Raw genomic sequence first — 23479 nt, forward strand, 5'->3', positions numbered from 1 at the left:
CATTGTAAGTTGACAGAATTTGTTTCTGCTCAACAGAGTGAGTGTGTTAGAAGTTCGAAAATAGTGAGTAACTAAGTCCTGGTTGTTCGACTGAGTTTGTACAAGTGTTGTATTTAACAAAATCTTCTAGTGAATATCCTTCTCAAGGTTGAGAAGAAGGGGTGACGTAGGAGCTTTTACTCCGAACATCCATAAACATCCTTTGTGTCTTGTGTTCTTTTTTATCGCATCATCCTAATCCTGTTGTATTGCTTTAAGTCGAAACAAACATTTCCGCACTTGAACTTCTTTCAAGAGTTTGTGACGATTTGCGAAGAGTAAAAATAGATATTAACTTCTAACAAAGTTAATATCAAACGAAGTGTGTGTAAACATTCAACGTAAGCAGACCCTTCTCTCTATCGTTGATCCCGATCCTAACACTATATGAAGTTGGAGAGATGGTTTGAAAATTGAACATGCTAAACAAACCAAAGGAAACAACCCAAATATGGTTTAAGCTTTGGAAAATCCCATCACACATATAAAATGCAGAAGCTCTAAATCACTTTGCAAGTTTATTGAGAAATTATTATACATTGACTCAATTATAGATGAAGGAGAGCAACTTATCTTTGCTATAATAAGTATTGAAGTGCATCCTCAAAGTACGCTGCCAAAAAACATGACATTAGTTGACAGGTAAGATAAGTCTACAGTTATCGAAATCTCATATGAATGGAGACCACACAAGTGTGCTTTCTACAATATTTTCCAACATGTTATCACTAAATGTGGAAAAACAATTGAGGAAGAGTAGAAAATCTTGAAAGCGCAAGAAGAAGAAAAACAAAAAAATGAAACAGAAGAACTAAGGATTAAAGAACATATTGGGGAAGTTAAAAACAATTAATAAGGAAAAAATGCAGAGAAAGAAATCAATGAAGAATCGGAAAAGGAATAAAACAATTTGTTATAACTGATGCGAGAACAATGATAATAATAATAATAATAAAAGACGGAATGAAAGCGACACCCGATTTAACGTGGTATCCGGCAAAAGTGCTGACTAATCCACGGGCAGAGCCACTGAAAATATTCCACTATAATCGTTAACACGAATTACAGATACTGATAGTGCAAGAAAAAACTAACACACAAGGCCTTTATTTATAGGGCCAGGTCAAGACATTTTTCTTACTCACTTCCTATGTGGGACAAACACCAAAAAAGAATATTCTAGGCAAAGAAACCAACAAATCTCCACCTTGACTTGAATATTTCCCAGATAGCCAGATGCACCAGATGTACATTAAGTACCAGATGTGCCAGATGCATTACACTGAATGCCCAGATAAAAAACAGATGCATTACACCGAATGCCCAGATGTGACCTGCTCTGCCTCAGGCCTTGCCCCTTCAAGGGCAATCAACAGCTTCTAACATTGAGCAAGTTCAAACAGTGTTGAAACTTGCTCTGCAGAACCGGCTTGGTAAACATATCAGCTGGATTGTCTGCAGTACCCACTTTGTTTACCTTGATCCTCTTCTCACTTCTCAAAAAATGGTACCTCACATCAATGTGTTTTGTTCTCTCATGGTGAACTTGATCCTTGGTTAAGCATATTGCACTCAAACTGTCGCAGTACACTAAAGCCTGATCGTGGTGTAGACCCAAGTTACTAACCAATCCTTTCAACCAGATTCCCTCCTTAGCAGCTTCTGTCAAAGCCATATATTCTGCCTCTATAGTAGACAAAGTTACTGTCGGCTGCAGAGTAGCCTTCCAACTCACAACAGAACCACCAAGCGTGAATACATAACCAATCATTGATCTTCTACTGTCTACATCTCCAGCATAGTCAGAATCTGAGTAACCAGATACTAGACACTGACTATCACCACCATAACTGAGACCAATATCAGATGTACCCCTGAGATAGCGGAAAATCCTCTTCACTGCTTGCCAGTGTTCCTTACCAGGGTCTCCCATGAACCTACTGACAACACTAACAGCATGTGCAAGATCCGGTCTAGTGCAGACCATAGCATACATCAAGCTTCCCACTGCACTAGCATAAGGAACATGTGACATGTATTCCTTCTCCTGAGATGATTTAGGTGCAAATGCTACAGACAAATGTGCATTTGAAGCACTAGGAGTATCAATGGGCTTAGTAGTAGCCATTCCAAATCTCGATAGAACTTTCTGAATATATCTCTTCTGTGACAAGAATAGCTTCTTATGACTTCTATCTCTGTAGATCTCCATTCCCAAAATTTTCTTAGCAGCACCCAAATCCTTCATTTCGAATTCTATATTGAGTAGCCCCTTCAACTTTTGAATGTCAGACTTCTTCTCAGCAGCTAGCAACATATCATCTACATACAATACCAAATAGATGAAGGAACCATCTTTGAGCTTGTTGTAGTAGACACAATTGTCATACGGACTCCTTGAATAGCCAATCTCAAACATGTAGCTATCGAACCGCTTATACCACTGCCTCGGAGACTGTTTCAATCCATATAAGGACTTCTTCAACTTGCAAACATAGTCTTCTTTTCCAGGTTCCTGAAAACCATCTGGCTGAGTCATGTATATCTCTTCTTCCAACTCTCCATGTAAGAAAGCTGTCTTCACGTCTAGCTGTTCGAGTTCCAGGTCCTGATGTGCAGCTATAGCAAGTAGCACCCTGATGGAAGTATATCTGACTACTGGTGAGAATATCTCATTATAGTCCACTCCCTCTTTCTAACTGAACCCTCTAGCAACTAACCTAGCTTTATACTTGACCCCCTCAGCTGGTGACAACCCTTCCTTCTTCTTGAACAACCATTTACAAGTGACAACCTTTCTCTCTGGTGGTCTTCTAGCTAATTCCCAAGTCTGATTCTTTTGAAGTGACGCCATCTCATCTCCCATGGCAGCAAGCCATTGGACAGACTCAGTACCTGTAACAGCTTCCTTGTAGGTGGATGGCTCATGAGGATCCACTTCCTCTGCAACCTGTAAAGCATAGGCAACCATGTCCTCATAGCCATACATTATAGGAGGTACTCCAAAATTAGCTCTTCTAGGGCGATTAAGAGCCAGATTATGATGTTCTACAGATGATGATGGAGCAACTGGAAAATCTGCCTCTGAAAGTGGTTGAGAAAAACTCTCATCTGCTTCACAACTAGCCTCAGTCTTTTCCTGCTCCACCTGTTTCTTGACACCACAATCTACCGGAATGGTGAACTTCACAGTTGGGTTAACCATGGAATTTTCATCAAAGACAACATTCCTACTCAGAATAACCCTCCTCTCAGAAGGGGACCAGATCCTATATCCTTTCACACCATCCCCATAGCCTACAAATACTCCCTTCTTTGCTCTTGGCTCCAACTTCCCCTCATTGACATGATAGTAGACCGTGCAACCAAAAGTTCTCAAATTAGAGTAATCAGCAAGCTTCCCAGACCACAGTTCATAAGGAGTTTTTAGATTTATACCTGTGTGAGGTCCACGATTAATCAGATAGCATGCTGTGTTAACTGCTTCAGCCCAAAACATTCTTGTTAACCCAGCATTTGAGAGCATACACCGAGCTCTCTCCAGTAGTGTCTGATTCATACGTTCTGCTACACCATTCTGCTGAGGTGTATTCCTAACCGTATGATGTCTGGCAATCCCCTCAGTCTTGAAAAACTCATTAAACTCAGACCAACAGAATTCCAAACCATTATCAGTTCGCAACCTCTTGACCTTCTTCCCAGTTTGATTCTCCACTAATGCCTTCCACTGCTTGAAGTTCTTGAAAGCATCACTCTTATGCTTCATTATGAATATCCAGGTCATCCTTGAATAATCATCAATCAACGAAAGAAAATACCTGTGACCCCCCAAAGACTCTACACGTGACGGCCCCCAACAATCAGAGTGGATGTAATCAAGTGTGCCTTTTGTTCTATGAATCGCTTTGGGGAACTTGCTGCGATGTAGTTTCCCAAAAACACAATGTTCACAAAACCCAAGATCCTTTATCTTATGCCCACACAGAAGATCATCTTTAGCCAAAATTTGCATCCCCCTCTCACTCATATGCCCAAGCCTCATGTGCCACAACTTTGTCATGTCTCCTTGGTCAATCTCGGAGGAAGCAACAGCAGCAGAATCAGATAGCGTAGTACCTTGTAGAAGATACAAAGTGCCCCGCTTCACACCTTTCAGAATCACACCTGAACCATTGTAAACATGTAAAGCTCCACTTTCACCTTTGAAACTAAACCCCTTCTTGTCCAAAAGACTTAGAGATATGAGATTCTTCGTCATGTGTGGAACATGTCTAACTTCGTTCAGTGTACAGAATTTTCCATCATGAGTCCTAATCTTGATCGAGCCCATCCCAACCACCTTGCAGGTAGAGCTATTGGCCATAGAAATATTTCCACCATCCACCTGCTCATAGGTTGAAAACCATTCTCTCCTAGGACAAATATGGTAAGATGCTCCAAAATCCAGAACCCACACATCAGTGTAATGTGTGCGACCATCAGCAACTAAGGCAATATCCTCTTCGGAGTTTGTACCATTTTCAGCAACTGCAACAGTACCTGGTGCCTTCTCATGTTGTCTTTGTCTCTTCTTTGGACATTCATTCTTCCAATGTCCCTTCTCCTTACAGTAATTGCACACATCTGTTAGTTTCGGACCCCTACTGACTGGTTTCTTGGGGAACTTCTTTTTCCCCAGTTTACCATATCCCTGATGGTTGTTTGCTACTAGCCCAACAGCCTGACTATCCGAAACAGTGCCACTGCAGCTATGTCGCAATTCTCTACTGTGAAGGGCAGATCTAACTTCTTCTAGAGCCAATGAATCTTTACCACTAATGAAAGACTCCCTAAAGTTTTCATATGATATTGGTAAAGAAACTAACAGAATCAAGGCAGCATCCTCATCATCTATCTTAATATCAATATTACGCAGATCTAATAATATTGCATTTAATTGATCTAGATGGTCTCTAAGAGGTGTACCTTCCTGCATACGCAGACTGAACAGACGTTGCTTCAGAAGCAACTTGTTGGTTAAGCTCTTCTTCATGTATAAAGTCTCCAGCTTAGACCACAAACCATCAGCGGTTTCCTCCTCAGCCACCTCAGTAATGATATCGTCTGCCAGAGCCAAGAGCAATGTCGAGTGTGCCTTCTCTTCCAAAGACTCCATATCAGCAGGTGGTGGGACAGGTGCAGGCTTCATCAAGGGAGCCCATAAGCCGTGTTGTTTCAACAATGCCCGAACCTTGATCTGCCACAGACTGAAGCTATTCCTCCCAGTAAACTTGTCGGCTTTCAAACTTTTACTTCCAACCATCGTTCTTGCCTGAGCAGATCTGAACAACCAAGCTCTGATACCAGTTTGTTATAACTGATGCGAGAACAATGATAATAATAATAATAATAATAAAAGACGGAATGAAAGCGACACCCGATTTAACGTGGTATCCAGCAAAAGTGCTGACTAATCCACGGGCAGAGCCACTGAAAATATTCCACTATAATCGTTAACACGAATTACAGATACTGATAGTGCAAGAAAAAACTAACACACAAGGCCTTTATTTATAGGGCCAGGTCAAGACATTTTTCTTACTCACTTCCTATGTGGGACAAATACCAAAAAAGAATATTCTAGGCAAAGAAACCAACACAATTATGTAGATGTAGAAAGTAAGGTAGAATCAGATAATAAAGAAAACAATGAAATTGTTAAAACAGAGGATGTTGAAGAAGATAAACTGAAAGACGAGGATGAAGAAGATGCAGAAGATGAAAGTAAAGATATAGTAGAGGAGAAAGCGAAGAAGAAACTAATGTTGTTGATTCTCAAACATGTAAAACTGAAGTAGAGAAAAATAGTGACAAAAGCTCTGAAATCCTGAAGAAGAATACCTTTTATCATATTAGTTTTCTGAAAAATGTTAACTTTTATTAATAAGAGCGCAAGATGTGTTCAAACGTTACAAAAAAGAAAGAAAAAATAAAAACAATAAATAAGAAAACAACATAAAAATTTTAAATACTAATAAGATCAAAAAAATTTCATCTCGTACAAGCCCCTCTTTTTTGAATTAAGGCGAACGCGTGTAACATAAATCTTTAGAGACACTCGTATCTATAACTTTTCTTTCGAAAACTCTTCTATTTATTTTTTTCCAGATTGTCCACCACATGATGAGGGAAATTAATTTACAGTCGTCCGCGATTTTGTTGCTAGAACACAATTCAATGCATTTGACCCAGAAGTCAACGACTTTTGATGGTGTATCATATTTAAATTAAAGGAGGTTCTGCAGAAGAGCCCACATGCTCTTGGCAATGTTACAATGAAGAATAATGTGATTAATGGATTCTTCACTCTTCAAACAAATGTTGCATCTACTAGCGAGATGAAATCATTTCTTTTTTAGTTTGTTAGATGTCAAGACTCCTTCATTGATAACTTCTCAACCAACAAACGAGATTTTTTATGTAATTTTTTATTTCTTCACCTCTTTCCAAGGAAACCGGGTTGGAATTTTTTGGAGAGACGCATATTAAATGTAGCTAGTTTTAAAATTGAAAGAGCCGGATAGAGAAAACTTGTCGTTAGTCTCTAGTCAATCGAAACGTTGATAAGAGCATCTATGAGGAGATCTCGTCTCCCCTCCTCTTCGGTGAAAAGTCCTATATTTAAAGGAATTCTTCAAAAAGGAATGATAGAGAGCGCAACTGGGAGACAGCGACTGGGAGAGCGATGGTCTACGTGGCCGACAGGTGGAATTAATAAATAAATAAAAATATAATAATAATTAAAACACGTTGGTAGAATATTCTCTCTCCTTTTATTAATCAATTTCTCTCTCCTCTTATTAAATAATTTTTCTCTCTATCTCTACAAATTAATTTATCTCATTTATCCATATTCTCACAATTATTATTTTACTCAGATATTTATTATCTCTCATTTAACGGTTAAAATAACTCAATAATTTACAACAAACTCTCACATTAAATATTTTAATAATATGTTTAAATAAATTCTAAACTCTAAACCTTAAACCCTGAACTCTAAACCCTAAACTCTAAATCTTAAACCATATACTCTAAATCCTAAATACTAAATTCTAAACCCTAAACCCTAATTAATATCTATGAATTTATCTCTTTTATTTTTATTTTATTTTTATGACTTTTTAATTCATTTATTTATCAAATATTTTTTATAGCCTCTTTTTTCTTTTTTTTTTATTATTTTATAGAATAGAAATTATTTAATAAGAAGAAAGAGAAAATAATTAATAATAGGAGAGAGAATATTCTATCTGTCAATCCACGTAGGCATCGCTGGATCATTCGCTGTCTCAAGTTGCGCTCTCTATCATTTGTCTAGTTTTGGTTATTGACTCTCCCACTTTTAGGATTTCTTAATAAAATTGTATTAAACCGTTTTAAAAAAATAATATAATTGATGGATAAATTTTAATTTATTATAAAAAATTATTTAAATAATATAATTCAAATGTGAAAAGTTTATTTTTTCAACTATGACCTTATTCCATAAGAATTATTTGAATAATTATAGAGTTATTCAAATAATCTATCACATTTTCTCATAATTCTTTTTATTAATCAAATTAATCAATTTATAAATTAAAATATTTATTTATTTTGTAAAACAAATATTATTTTTCCAAAATATTAGTACATTTTTAATCTTTTCACTAATAACTCAATTTTACATTACTCATACTAAATAAGATTAAAGGCCTAAGCTTTTTGGAATGTTAATAAAATGTTGTTTTACCTTGATTAGACAAATCTTTCTAATTTTGTTAAAGTTTATTGTTCAAACCAAGATTCAACCTCTATAAAAAGCAAATATCTCTAAGCGAGCCATCTCATCCAAATACGAGGTTTTTGAATCCACATTAAGTATTCAAATTTTTTCAGAAAAAAAAAATCGATAATATTAATGTGTATATGTTTTGGACGTACAACCGAAATTGAAATCTTAAAATATCCTATAAAAGCGAATGTTTAAGTGAATGATTTTCATCAACAATGGTGTTGTTGCTGGCAAAAGAGACCGAAGAACCAATCCAAGGGCTGTCTAATGACATGGTCCTTCGGTCTCGAAATGATTGGGACAACGACAAAGAGACATGTGTTTGGCTGTCGTGCGAAAGCCTCTCAAAGGTCTTAAACCTCAGGTCTTCCTCGACCGAGTGTTTCTTCATTTGTGGTACCTCAATGAGACTCTTTCCTTCAAGCATGCTCACTACCGAAGACATCGATGGCCTCAAGGTGGGAGAGAAATTGCTACATAAAAGGGCAATGTTCAACATTGTAGTAACTTCTTCCTTTGGATAGTTTGGACCAAGATTATCATCCACAATCTCCAATAGATTACCTTTCTCTTGTAGGACATAAGCCTTCATTTCATGAAAAAAGACACAATTAAATCTACAATAATAACCTTAAACTATTACTTTTTTTTATTTATTTTTGTAAGAGCCACATAGAATGGGGATATAAATATGATCAAATAAGTGAAAACATACCATGACTTCCTCATCTCAAAAACACAAAACATTGTTGGATTGAGGTTATTTAGATAACCAAGAATAAGATTATGAAAACACAATTTGAGTAAAGAGACTTATAATTATTCAGAAAAAATCAACTAAAAGTATTGTAATAGTAAATGTGATTAATGAATGGAAGGATGAAAAATGATTCAAATAACTCAACCCAACAGTCAAAGGATGGTCTCATAATTAAGGACTATTGAAGCTCTCATGATATAAGCAAGAGAAAAAAATACCATTTTTGTTTACTCTTTATAAGTTAAATAAGTGTTAACATGAAATGGCCCAGGTAGGAAAACAAAAGATCTTTAAGTTATAATCTTTTTTTTTTAAAGTTAATGGTTATATTAAAGGAAATATAGATAGAAAGGATGAAACTCATTACCCAATCAAGAAGGTAAACACACTCCTCCTTAGGCAAGTAATTGGTGTTGCTTTTCCCACTAACAAGCTCTAGTGCTACCACTCCAAAACTGTACACATCTGCCTTCTCAGTTAAGTAACCTCTCATTGCATATTCTGGTGCCATGTACCCCCTAAAAGAAAGGGATAAACATAGTTTAGATATTACTCAACTCTAATTCTTCAACTAAAACATGTTATTCCATTCAAATCATTTTCAAATGATAAGTTCATGGAGATGAAAAGAGAGATGCTTACATTGTTCCAGCTATTCGTGTGCTAATGTGAGTGTTATCTTCTTCGTCCAGTTTGGCCAAACCAAAGTCCGATATCTTAGCATTCAGATCCTTATCTAGCAATACATTAGTAGCCTTAATATCTCTGTGAACAATTTTTAGCCTCGATTCTTCATGAAGATATGCCAACCCCTTGGCTATCCCTATGCAAATCTTCATTCTTGTTCCCCAGTCCAAATTCAATCTGTTTTCTTCTCTACCTGGATCATGTCATGACTTTAATCAGAAAAATAAATGATGGAACAAAGAAATTAAAATTAAAATAAAAGAGAGGCAAATCTGTTACCAAAGAGTGCTCTTGCAAGACAGTTGTTTTCCATGTATTCATATACTAGCAATAATTGGTTTCCTTCAATGCAGCAGCCATAGAGTGTGACTAGATTTGGGTGCTGCAAGGCAGATATCATTCCTATTTCATTTACAAACTCGCGATTTCCTTGCTTTGATTTGGAGGATAATTGCTTAACAGCGATTGTTCCACCATCAGAGAGCACACCCTAAAATCAAACATAAAATGTCGAAATGATCTTTTTAAGCAGTTCAAAAAGTAAGAGATCGAGCGTTAAAGGTCTTCAGATAAATACCTTATAAACAGGACCAAATCCACCTTCACCAATTTTGTTTGAAATATCAAAATTACCTGTGGCTGCTTTGATCTGTCTCAAAGTAAAATAACCTGTCTGCAGATCATGCAGCTGAAGTTCTGTAAAATAACAGGTACAAGCTATAAGAAAAAAACCAATCATGAAGGTCATAATCACTATCTCTTGAAGGAAAACTCACCTTTTTCTTCAGTCTGTTTCCCTTTAAAGCACCATTTCATCCAGAGAGCAGTCAATACCATCATAACGAGTGAAATTGAAGCGATAACAATACCAACAATATAGCCAGCTGATATTCCTGAGTCAATTTCAAAGTCTGCCAGCAAAAAATGGTACAAAAGAAAGAAAGTTTATGGCTAATGAAACTATGAAAGTTCTGTGTTCCAAAATTTAAAATATAAAGGCGCGAAACTTACTTGGTGTTATCGAGATAGCTGATATAAGAGGTCCATACACTCCCCTTTGAGGTATGGCATTTGTCCCTTTCCCTGACCAATATAAATGGATTTCTAGAGTGCTTCCATTTACATAAATATCATTTGATTCCACAATTATGACCTTCCCAACTCCTCCAGCTTCCTTAGCAATGTTAAAATCCTTTCGAATAACATTTCCCTGAAGAAGAAAAAGATGACAGATGACAGAAAACTCGATTACTAATACAAACATTGAAGATTTTAACCAAATAAATACTCAATTGTGATTTCTCACTTGGATTGAGATATCAAAAACTCGCTGACCAAGGCTGCTGAAAGTCTGATCATCAGAAAACATAATTTCGGCAAAATGGAGGCGAACTCTATAACTTCCCTTGCGCAAACAAAGTCCATAATACCGAAGAGAATTAGGGGCGAGACGAGCTGATTGGTAGAACTCAGGACCAGTAATGTTTAGCGAAAATAAATTTTTCCTTAAGTATAGGGCTTTATCTTCATTTATGAATGTTCCTCCACTGCTAAAAGCCCATTTTTGTCCAGAAGCAAAGAAATAAGAAGGTCCTTCTGTGGACAAGTCTTGTTCATATCTATTCCCCCCAAAACTCATCTCTTTCCCTCCACAATTGATGAACAAGGAATTATCTGCACAGACCAAACAAATTCACTAAAAAATTTGATTTTAAACTGACTAGCATGCAATAACAATGTGTAAAAAGGCTATAGTTATTACATTGAGCTTTCTTGGAACAAGGGAGATCTTTCCTCAAGCACCAAGCAACTCTACAGCATGAATCAAACATAAGAAGAGAGGACAAATGCTTTTTCTAAGAACATACCTTAAACAAAGATTAGGAAACTTACGAGTTGTTTGATGCTTCTGAATGGCTTGAAGCTAAGTTCCTGTTGAGTAAACAAGTGAGTATTTGGTTTTTAAAAAATTAATATGTAAATAGGACCTTGTTTGATGTGGGTTAGTTGAGATTAATTTCAAATAACCATATCAAAAGACCTTTTTTCTCAAAAAAAGGTAGCAACATACTGATGTATTTTTTTCATTATATATTTATACCACTAATGTCTTTTTTTACCAAAATTAACATGATTTTCAATAACCTGCGTCAACTAAGGTTATTTGAAATAATCCACCATCAAACAAGGCCTAGAACTAAATTGATAGAGAGGGACTTACACGCTTGATGACTGACAACCTGCTTGTGATGGGCCGGTAAAGTCGTTATAAGATAGATCACTGCAAAGAAAAAAATAGGAGTAATTGAACTCTTCGCTAATTGCCAATTTAAAGAAATTTAAAGTTTAAGGTTTGAGAATCACTAACATTTTATCATTGCTGCTCAACAACCACTCTGGTACGGTTCCGGTCAGGGAATTGTTGGCTAGAAGCCTACATCAAAAGTGCCAAAACCATATCCCTCAAATGAACAAAGAAAACATTAAATTGCTAGAAAGGAAACACAATGGTCCCAATCATATGATATCATAGTCATACATAAATTCATAAACTTATAGGTAGTTTCTCATTTGAATCTGGATTCAGATCCAAAAATATGAAGTGTCTTCAAACGGCCCTTGAAAAACAGGGGGTGGGGTAGAGCAATTTCCTACTCTTCTCACTTTTTTGTATATTTCAAAATGATTACATAAACGTCCTTTCTTATTTAAAGGATTGTAAACATAATATTTGAAGATTAACATGACTTCCTAAAACATATTCTTAGTTTGATATTTGCAGCATCAAAAGGAATATGCAAGCCTTCAAGAGATTTCCTATCTTGGCTTAAGTAATATTCTTCGTTTAGCTTTGACTAGTTGTAATTGCCTTGTTCAGATTTGACTGAGTTTGTATTTTCCTTGTTTAGCTTTGACTGAGTTAATTGAGTCAGTAGTTTCATTAACATTGTTAACATTTGATGTCAGTGAAGTTGCATATTTGTACTTACAAAAAATTAAATTTCAGATTTTGAAATGTTGCTGGAATTGGGCCTGACAAGTTGTTAAATCCCAGATCTCTGCAGAATTAAAGGAAATACTGAGAATGATGAAACTAGTAAATCAGACTTCATATTAGTTCAAATATAGGTCAAGTTGCACTTACAAGGTCTTTAGAGATGGAAATTCACTAATGTAATCAGGAATTGGACCATTAATTAGGCAATTTCGCAGCAACCTATTCCATAAAAAAAACAACAGAAACAACTTAATGAGATTATTGGTGTCGTCAGAAACATGTTGTCATGGTTAAATCTGTTTTCAACTCACAATATTTTCAGTTGCATCATGCCCATCAGATTAGGGAACGATTGGCTAGGTCCGTTCAGATTAGACAATCTCCTGAAAGAGTTCCATATATTTAAAAACTAATGTCCAAATAAAAATGTAAGCAATTCAGACAAAGAGTGATTGTCAAAAGCAAGTCTTTACAGCTCTTTTAAGTTTGTCAACTGAGAGATTCCAGACGGAATAGGACCACTTATCCCTGAGCCTTGCATATACCTGCAAGAGATATGAATCTTTTAATATGCAACAAATCAAATGAGGAAATGTACTAGGCATTGTTTGATATGGGTTATTTGAGATTAATTTCAAATAACCCATTATCCAATCAACAATCTACTCATCAATCACATCATTCATATCATCCACCCCAAATAACCTAATCTTCTTTGACCTACATTAAACAAAGTTATTTGCATATAAAAAGTCCTTACAGTTTTTTCAAATTTGTCCAATTTCCAATCAGATCAGGTATCTGCCCAGATAGGCTGTTGCCATCTATCCTACTGCAGTCAGCAAAATAAATCATGTTTATTATGTGATTTGAGATTCAATAGAATCCAAACAAATAGCTACTAAGAACTTACAATTCTTCTAAGTTCTTCAAATTGCCATAACTTTCAGGTATTCTTCCTGTGAAATTATTGGAAGAAAGCAGGCTGCAGAAGATCTTACATTATCAGTCTTTTTCTTGCATAATGAATACATCAAAAATGAATTTCCAATTGCATGCAAGGAATTTTTAGATGGTCACTTGATAAAAGAATGCTGTATTCTAAGGAGAGACATAAATAAAAGTACAGCAAAGAAAATGCAAAAAACAGAAACAAGCTGTATCCTAAGTATTTTTTAGAAGTTTGACATAAACATAAAATGTAAGGGACTTTTGCAATCTTACAGCCTCTTCAACTGACTTAAACTTCCAAGGTTTTCAGGAAGAGATCCTTCAAGCTGGTTATTTTCAAGGATCCTGAATAATGTAGACCATGTCAGAATCACTAATAGAGACTTATCAAACAATATCAAAAGCAGAGGATTTGTCCCAACTCCCAATACTTACAGATCCTCAAGTGTTGGAATATTTCCAATTTCCCTGGGAATTGAACCACTTATGCGGTTTCCTAAAAGAGACCTGCACATTGAAGATGTTTTTCAGCCAATCTATGATATCAAAAATTTAAATTATATGTCACAGATCCAAAAGCACAGATTCGTGAGAACTCACAGGTTTCTGAGAGGGAGTTGAGAAAAAACTGTGGGAATAGATCCATTTAGATAATTGCGACTAAGATCACTGCATGTGAAGAGATAAGGCTTCATCAGGAACTTTGAAAATCATAAATAGGTTGCATATACCGGAAGAACTAGTATCATTTGTAAATGCTTAACTTACATATCCTGCAAATGAGGGAGATTAATGAATTCGGTTGGTATATCTCCTGTTGAGTTTTGACCCTTCAACAGTCTGCAGTACATGAATTGAATAAGTTGAACTAATCATAATGAATAAGCAGAAAGTAGCACTATTGAATCTGTATTCAAAAATCAATGTGGCAAAAGTTTAAGGTACATCTGCAGATTGAAAAAGTAAAATAAAATTATATTTTCAATATGGCATCTTTACATTGAAAAAATTATTTTGCACTACAAATATAATAGCTTTTCATTCTATAATGGTGAACATAATAAAAGAGGACAGAGAATTGGAACCCACATGCGAGTAACATGGCAAACTGTATTGTTGCAGTTGCATATGATGTTGATAACAATCATATTTCTGATGGTCTCATTCAGGAAACTACTTTCACTATTACTGCAGAGGCTCTGGTTGATAATCAAGTTCTTGATCTGAAGCTTTGATGATATTGCTTGAAGAGCTTGAACTGGTGTTGCACGAGTAAGGATAGAGTTGTTCAGCACAAAATCAGTACAGAGAAAAGTAAGAAAATGAAATAAATTAATCAGTAAAGAAGGGTACTACAATCAACAATAATCTAGAAAATAATCTTAATCATGATCTAAAAATAATCTGATCATGATTCAAATATTCATATAACAAATGAAGCAAAAGATTACATTAAGTAATTTGTATACCAAACACATTATAATTTGCATCATGATTTACAAAGTAATTTGTATACCAAATGAAGCAACTAAAATCAAATTATAATCTGATTATGATCCAAAAAAAAACCAAGAATTTAAAATTTGATTGTGATTGGAACAAAAATTGTGACAAAATACAAGTTTTCAAATAGGCTCAAAACGGTTAAGCCACCGTAAAATCACATGGATGCTTCTTGCCCTGAACTCGATAAGATGTGAAAACATATTCCCTTCACCAAAGGTATGTTGTTCCTTTCCATTCAAATAGACCAAATAATACAAATAAACATAGTTATACTTCCTCATCTTCAGTTTTATACGATTATCAATAGTCTCAAAGTACAAAAAGAAAAGAGAAAGAAACAAACTAAACAAGTGCCAAATGTAGGACGGCATATAGAAAATCATGTTCGTGACATTTCTCAAAGAAGTATACTAACATTTCTTGATCTAAATCCCGAATTATACACAGGAAGGAATTCATATTCTCCTGTTGATCAAAGACTTATAACTTTGAGCTGAATTTAAGAAATTCATAATTTCAATGGTAGAAGAACCGAAACAGCCAATCATTATTTGCAACTTATACTGAAATTATAGTAATCGATTTTCCGTACCTTCACTTTCTGGAATAAGTTGAGCGGTCAATCTCAAATAACTGAAGCAACTGAAAACTATAGGAATGAAGAGAAACAGATTCATCATCATCATCATCCTCTTCTTCGCAGTCGCGGTCGCGAAAAGAAGTTCGATCCAGTATCGACGATTCCTACTGCTGATCAATTGAACAAGTGAATCACGTCTTCACACACAAATACGCTACAGGATGAAGGCCGGACGGCGAACGAAGAAGGCCGGACGGCGAACGAAGATGGCCGGACGGCGAGCGAAGAAGGTTGAAATACCAGCGGTTATTTTGACTACCAGAGAGAAGAAGAGAGAGGCGGGAAAGGAAATATCAGACTTTAAAGAGACAAAATAAATAAATAACAGAATCTATATTTTAATTTTTATGATATTTTATTACCTGAATAATACACTTAATTACCAATTAAGTTTATAATTTAATTATTTCTAAATAAACAATTGAAAAACAAATAGAATTCATTAGCCATAAAAATATACTTAAACAAACACACCCAAGAAGACCAAAAGTGAGTAAGAATACAAAGAATCATTAAATATATATAAATATGTAGAAGAAGTTATTTGTATTCCATTAACCTTATTATATATTTAGAAAAGTTAATTACTTCTTGAATTATTATTATTTTTTTGCTAGAAATTTCTTGAAAAATTTAGAGAATGGTTAAAACTTAACAATATAAATTACAAGATATCACAGTATATCATTTTTTTTTCTCAAATTAAATTAAAAAAAAGCCTATTATAACCACTTTAATTTAAATTAAGATGTATTTAAGTAGAAATTTAATTAATGATCTTTCATATTTTTTTTTGAATTAAAGAAGAACTAGTATAACACATTCCGTCGTGATTTCCCACTTAAACTCAAAACGTTTTCAAATGAAATCGAACTCTTTCATATTTTAAATAATATTTTTTCTATTTTAAATTGTCTTTATTTATAAAAGGTTAAAAATATTACTTCCATGAGAAATGTATTTCAAATGTAAAATCAAATTTATTTAATAGATTTAAAATATTTTAAATTAAAGAAAAAATTAAAATGGAGTTAATTGATATGATGTTAACAATATAATTGAAATTGGAATTGAATTGTTTAATTCAAAATTTTATTTTGGTTATACATTTAAAACTAAAAATTAAAAATGCAAATTCAAATGGAGTTTTAGTTAAAGTAATTTTGTAATTTTCAATTCTACTTTTTATTTTTATTTTTTTAGATTGAAATTATAATTATAATATATTTTTTCAAATAATATATTTTATTAATTTATCATTTACATATGGTCAACATGTCCAAATAATATATATATTTGACATTCTAAACTTAGACACAATTTTTGTAATTTGAAGTACTATAATATCAATATGTTTGTGGGATTTTTCTTTTGCTTTTGTTTTCATTTTTCAACTCCACTAATATTTTTTGGTAATGACATTAATTTTTTTTAGTTATTGATTGAAAGTTTATAAAAAAAATACCATAACATCCTAAATGATATCTTAATAACATGAATAATATTTAAACATAGATAATATAATTTTTAAGTATAATTTATACTTTTTCCAAATATAAGAAATTCAAAGTCAACCCTTATAGAATTGATAATAAAATTCAATTATAGTCATCCAAAAATGCACTAATAAAAACAAATTATATACATCCAAATTTTATGCCCTATTTTATAACTAAAATTTTGGTCTAATTTAAATAAAATAAAACTGATACAAATAATTAGGGGTGAGCATTTGAAGCATTCATCTGAAATCCAATCCGATTTAATTCAAAATACTAGTTCGAATCCAATTGATATCAGGTCAGATTATGTTCAGATTGAATTAAGATTATCCAAATTTTCCAAATAAAAATATATTTTTTAATATATTTTTCTCTAAATTATATTTCACAAATATAATATATTGTATTTATTTTCATATTATTTGTCAATATTTATTTTTAAAATTTTAATTAGTTAATTGAAATATTCGAAAAGTAACAAATTAGAGGTTTTAACAAAATTAATAAAATATTATTATAAATAAACAAAATTAATTATAATACTAAATATTAAATAATATTTTTTTATAATTAAATTAATTAAACATTAAATAATAAAATAAATTGAAATTTATTTATTGGAGTTTTCCATTTTATGTCATTGTAGGTAGGTAAAATTAATTATGATTAATAAAATTGAAGAGTATACATACATTCGAAATAAATAAAAAACACAAGGGTGAAATTTGTGTTGAAACGAAGTTGACGAGATAATCTTTTCGAAACATTAAAAAAATAATAGACCACTCGATTTAATTCATACAGACGTGTGTGATTTAAAACGAACACCAACACATTGTTGAAGCAAATATTTCATTAATTTTATTGACGATAATACAAAATATTGTTATGTGTATATTCTTAAAAGTAAGATGAAGCCATAGAGAAATTCACATTGTATAAAAATGTGGTTGAAAACCAATTTAGTAAAAAGATAAAGGTGTTATGAAGTGGTAGAGGATGTGAATATGAATCACCTTTTGTCGAGTTATGTGTTCAACATGGTATAATCCATAAGACGACAACACCTTATTCTCCTCGACAAATTGATACGGCTGAGAGAAAAAAATAAACATTAAAAGAAATAATGAATTTACTTATATTAAGTTTTTGTCTACCACAAAACATGTGGGAATAAACTATTTTGATGGATAATTATTCTTTAAATAAGATTTCACGAAAGAAGCTAGATAAGTGTCAATATGAGTTATGACATGAAAAAAAAACCATCATATACTTACGAATGTGGGGGTGTCTAGCTAAAGAAGCTCTACCATTACCTAAAAAGGTAAAAATTGGACAAAAAACTATTGATTGTATATTTATTGGATATGCACATAACAATAGTGCTTGATTCATTTTCTTGTGTTTAAATCGGACATTCCGAATATTCATAAGAATACAATAATGAAATCGAGAAATACATTTTTCTTTGAACATGTATTTCAATATAAGTATAATGAAAAACAACGTTCCCCAAAAAGATTTCTTGAACTAGATGAAGAAGAAAAAGAAAATGAAGTTGATGTTGAACTTAGACGAAGTAAACAAGCTAGAACGAAAAAGTCATTTGGTCCAGATTTTATTACTTTCATGATGGAAAGTGAACCTCAAACGTATAATGAGACAATTACCTCGTCTAAAGGGCCTCAATGAAAAGAGGCAATTAATAGTGAGATATAATCTATCTTGCAAAACCATACGTGGGAAACTAGTGGAAATAATGGAATCGAGAAATGAATTGTTCTTTGAACATGTATTTCAATATAAGTATAATGAAGAACAACGTTCTCCAAAGAGATTTCTTGAACTAGATGAAGAAGAAAAAGAAAATGAAGTTGATGTTGAACTTAGACGAAGTAAACAAGCTAGAACGAAAAAGTCATTTGGTCCAGATTTTATTACTTTCATGATGGAAAGTGAACCTCAAACGTATAATGAGGCAATTACCTCGTCTTAAGGGCCTCAATTAAAAGAGACAATTAATAGTGAGATATAATCTATCTTGCAAAACCATACGTGGAAACTAGTGGATCTACCTTCGGAAAATAAACCACTAGGTTGCTGAAGAATTTTCAAAAGGAAATGAAAGTTGATGGATCAATTGATAAATATAAGGCAAGACTGGTGATAAAAGAATATCACCAACGAGAAGGTCTTGATTATTTTGATACATATTTTTCGGTTATAATAATAACTTCTACTCGATTGATTCTTGTGATTGCTTCTTTGCGCAATCTAGAAGTTCATCACATGGACATAAAAATAACTTTCTTAAATGGAGACTTGGAAGAAGAAATTTACATAGATCAATCTTAAGGGTTTTCTGCTCAAGGGCAAGAACATAAAGTTTGTAAATTGGTTAAGTCATTGTATGGCCTAAAATAAGTTTCAAAACAATGGCATGAGAAATTTGATCATGCTATGATCTCAAGTGGATTCAAGATCAATGAATGAGACAAATGTATTTATATTAAAAACAAAAAAAAATGGTTACGTCATTTTATGTTTTTATGTAGATAACATACTTATCATTGGAAGTAATGATAAAATGGTTAGATTCACTAAAGATATGTTAAATTTAAAATTTGATATGAAATATATGGGATTGGCTGACATGATTCCTGGAATCAAAGTGATTAGAACATCATAAGGGATAATTCTAAGTCAATCGTATTATGTGGATAAGATTATTGAAAATTTTAACAAGGATGATTCTGCGTTGGCTAAGACTTCGATTGATACGAGTCAACATCTATCTAAAAAGCGTGGAGAGAGTGTTTCTCAATTAAAATATTCTCGAATAATTGAGAGTCAAATTTATTTAATAAGTTATACAATATCAAGCATAGCCTATACAGTAAGTAATTAAACTAAGTAGATACACGACTAATTCAGGTAATAAATACTGGAAATTCATTGTACGACTTAGATATTTGAGAGATACTCGTGATTATAGTCTTCACTACACGAGACATCCTGTAGTTATCGAAGGATACACTAATGCTAATTGGATTTCAGATATGAATGACTTTAAGTCACAAGTGGATATGTATTTATACTTGAAGGTGCAACTATATCATGGAAATATTCCAAACAAGCTTTTATTGCCATATCCACGATAAAATCTGAATTTATAGTTATTGACAAGTGTGGTGAAAAAGATGAATGGCTACGTCTATTCTTAGAAGATATTCTAATTTGGTATAAGCCCATACCGACAATTTCTATTCACTATGATAGTCAACCTGCGATCGAACGAGCTAAGAGCCATATGTATAATGGTAAGTCTAGACATATACGTTGTAGACATAATACCATTAGACAACTACTCTCTACTAGAATTATCTCAATTGATTACGTAAAATCAAAAGATAATATTGCGGATTCGTTAACCAAATGTTAAACAGAGAGTTGGTGTCCTCATAAGGAATGAGACTTAAGCCTATAATAAGTTAGTATGAAGGGAAACTCCACCTATGATGACTAGAGATCTCAAGAACTAGGTTCAATGGGACAACTTAACTATTATAAACTTGGTATATTACTATGGGTAAAAAATCCTACGATAAAATAGTATTTTGAGAAAAGATAAGCATAGAAGTTTTTAATGATTCTTTGTGAATAAGGAGATCACCAATGTGAGAGAGAAGTGGGGCCGCTTCGAAAGAATTGCACGGTTCAATTCTAAACACGCTCATTGAACTAGACGAGTGTATCAAGAACTAACATGTATCAAGAATAATTCTATGTGATAGTATACACAAAAGGTATAATAATTTAACGATATCGAGTCTACTAATCAGCTAGTAAAATTATATACTTTCATAAGGGAATGTTCAAAATGTTACACATACCTATCCTATGTAGGATGCAACTATTGAACCTTTCACCAGGTTAATATTTCAATTTTTATTAATGTGGGAGATTGTTGGAATCTATATATATATATATATAATGATGCTTAATTTTTAAAGTGTCCGGATTGCCGGATTGAGAGTTGTGGTTAATTTGGATATATGTGAGAGTAAATGAATACTTGGGTCGGATTGTGGGTTGACCCGCCCATAAACTTAAAACGGTTAAAAATAAAATTAAAAATGTTATAGGTATGGTTCGAACTTGCAACCTAACAAAACAAGTTCAACCTTTTAACTAACTAGGCTAATAACACTTTATATTTTAAATTCAACCCAAAATTTGATAAACGCGTGACATTTTAACAATATAAGTTCAACTTTTTAACTAACTAATATATATATATATAAAATGATGCTTAATTTTTAAAGTGTCCGGATTGCCGGGTCGAGAGCTGTGGTTAATTTGGATATATGTGAGAGTAAATGGATATTTGGGTCGGATTGTGGGTTGACCCGCCCATAAAAATTTTACCGTAATATTTTTTCACGGTTTTTTATATTATTAATCGTGCAAATGCACGAGATACATGCTAGTTAAACTAATTTCATAAATTAAATGGAAATGGTGATTTGGGCAAAATAAAATTCACACCAAATTCAAATGTAAGTTAAGGTGAAATTTAATCCAAATGAAATTCACACTAAATTCAATGTGAATTAAAGTGAAATTTAATCCAAATAGAAATGAATTTATTAATTGTTACAATTAACATTAATTTCTTGAATGAGACAATTAACAAATGTTGTTAATTGCTATTGTAACTACAAAATACTTATTGCTGGATGTAACTTGAATTCTTTTAATGAAGATGAAATGTCTATGTAATGAACATGAATGCAAGAATAATCATTGGATGGATGAATTAGTGACCATTGGATTAAAGAATTGATAAATAATTTTAGGATTTAATTTTCAAAATATATATATATATATATATATATATATATATATATATATATATATATATTCACTCTAATTCCTTTCTACACATCATCTTATTATTTCTCACTAAAATAGCCTTAGAAACAGTATATCTTTCACATAAAAAATTTGAACAATGTCACAATTTCATATATGATGGTTACACTACTAGTTCAGATTGCATGGCATCAACTATTTTAAAATTTTCAGATGAAAAATAAAAGGTTCATGTATAAATTCACTTGGGAGACATTTTTTATTTTTATCTTAAACGCAAAAGGCTGATATACTCTTACTCTTTGGGTTACCCTATTACATTAGAAGATTGAAACAAAATTTGCTCATTCCAAAACAGTTATATTCCTATTCAATTATAAATGTGAAAAGATAAATTAATAACTTCCAAAAGGCTTAGAGAAAATAAATTAACTACCTCAAAAATACATAATGAAAACTATTTATTCATACATTGTAAAAAAGCACACAAACTGAAATACTAGTAAGTACTTCTCATGTCAAAAAAAACATTGCACTAATACATAATATTATACATACCAAGACCAAAAATTAAATTGGTTTATGACTTCTTCATTAGTACTATTTTCACATTTTCGAACCACTCTGATAACGACGGAGGGGAAAGGAAACTAGATCTGGTACAAATGCTGCAGCTTCGGCTATTTTTTTATGCTTCTTTGGCCAGTACATACCCGATGATGTAGGTGGAGAAGAAAGGGTTTAAGGCACAACCATCCATGAAGCATCTCCAACATGACCAAGACATGTTTCTCAGTCTAGTTTATCCTCCAACAAAGATCATAAGCTTAACAAACAATCTGAGTCACTGCCTATACAACCAGTGTCAGCCTCCATTTTCAAAAAATCAAAATCCCACTAATATGAACTAATCAAACAAAATGTGTAAAGATTGTCTATAATATGAGCAAGGCCTTGTTAATTTGATGTGAGTTAGTTAAAATTTATTTCAAATAACCCACTGTCCAATCAAAAATACCAAAATACATAAAGAAAAATAAAAATTATTTGAATTATATATTTATACACTCAGTGTTTTTTATTTCACTAAAATAACATGAGTTTCATCAACATCAAAGAAGATCATTTGGAAATAGTCACTTGGTTAATCAAATAACTCTTGATCAAACAAGGCTAACTTGAGTTTATTTAGGCCTTGATTGATGTTGGGATTATTTGAGATTAATTTTTATATAACCCACTATTCAATCAACAATTTATTCCAAAAAGCATCTATTTTTATTCTACTTTTAAAAATAATTACATTTACACAATTAATGTCTTTTTACCCCCACTAACATATGTTTCAATAACCTAAATCAAATAAGGTTATTTGTATTCAAATCAATTCAAGATCAAACAAGACACTAATATATTTTTATCCAAATAACCTGAACTCTTCAATAATTACATAAAAACCATATTTGAAAATAACACGGTGGTTATTGAAATAACCCAAGATCATTAAAGCAAGTCAAACCCAATAAGTTAACATGATAGTTGGGCATGACTAAATCCATCAAAAGCAAGTAAAGCAACTAGGTAACAAAATCTGATACTTAAATCAACCTAGCTTTGTAATAACTCATAATTAAAAAACAAGTAAAAAAATTTAAGCAAACATGAAACTATAACCGGGTTGTCAACATGGTACCTTATAGGG

At 32.7% G+C, this 23479-nt stretch overlaps 1 protein-coding gene across 1 annotated transcript; it reads right to left on the reverse strand.

Moving 5' to 3' along the window:
• Window positions 1–7961: 7961 nt before the first annotated feature.
• On the reverse strand, window positions 7962–14729 carry LOC124946303 (probable LRR receptor-like serine/threonine-protein kinase At1g53430). Its single transcript, XM_047486866.1, has 24 exons — window positions 14721–14729; window positions 14341–14603; window positions 14020–14091; window positions 13852–13920; window positions 13687–13758; window positions 13525–13596; window positions 13214–13285; window positions 13061–13132; window positions 12774–12845; window positions 12612–12683; window positions 12448–12519; window positions 12293–12361; window positions 11671–11736; window positions 11524–11583; window positions 11196–11234; window positions 11065–11114; window positions 10609–10976; window positions 10314–10512; window positions 10079–10213; window positions 9880–9998; window positions 9582–9792; window positions 9258–9495; window positions 8983–9133; window positions 7962–8441 (listed from the first exon to the last, which is right to left on the reverse strand). Exons 1-24 carry the CDS (start codon window positions 14727–14729, stop codon window positions 8031–8033), a joined length of 3033 nt encoding a protein of 1010 aa, XP_047342822.1. The 3' UTR covers window positions 7962–8030.
• Between the last annotated feature and the right edge of the window lie 8750 nt (window positions 14730–23479).

The sequence above is a fragment of the Impatiens glandulifera genome, chromosome 7 (genome assembly GCF_907164915.1).
Source record: "Impatiens glandulifera chromosome 7, dImpGla2.1, whole genome shotgun sequence".
Classification (NCBI taxonomy): Eukaryota; Viridiplantae; Streptophyta; class Magnoliopsida; order Ericales; family Balsaminaceae; genus Impatiens; species Impatiens glandulifera.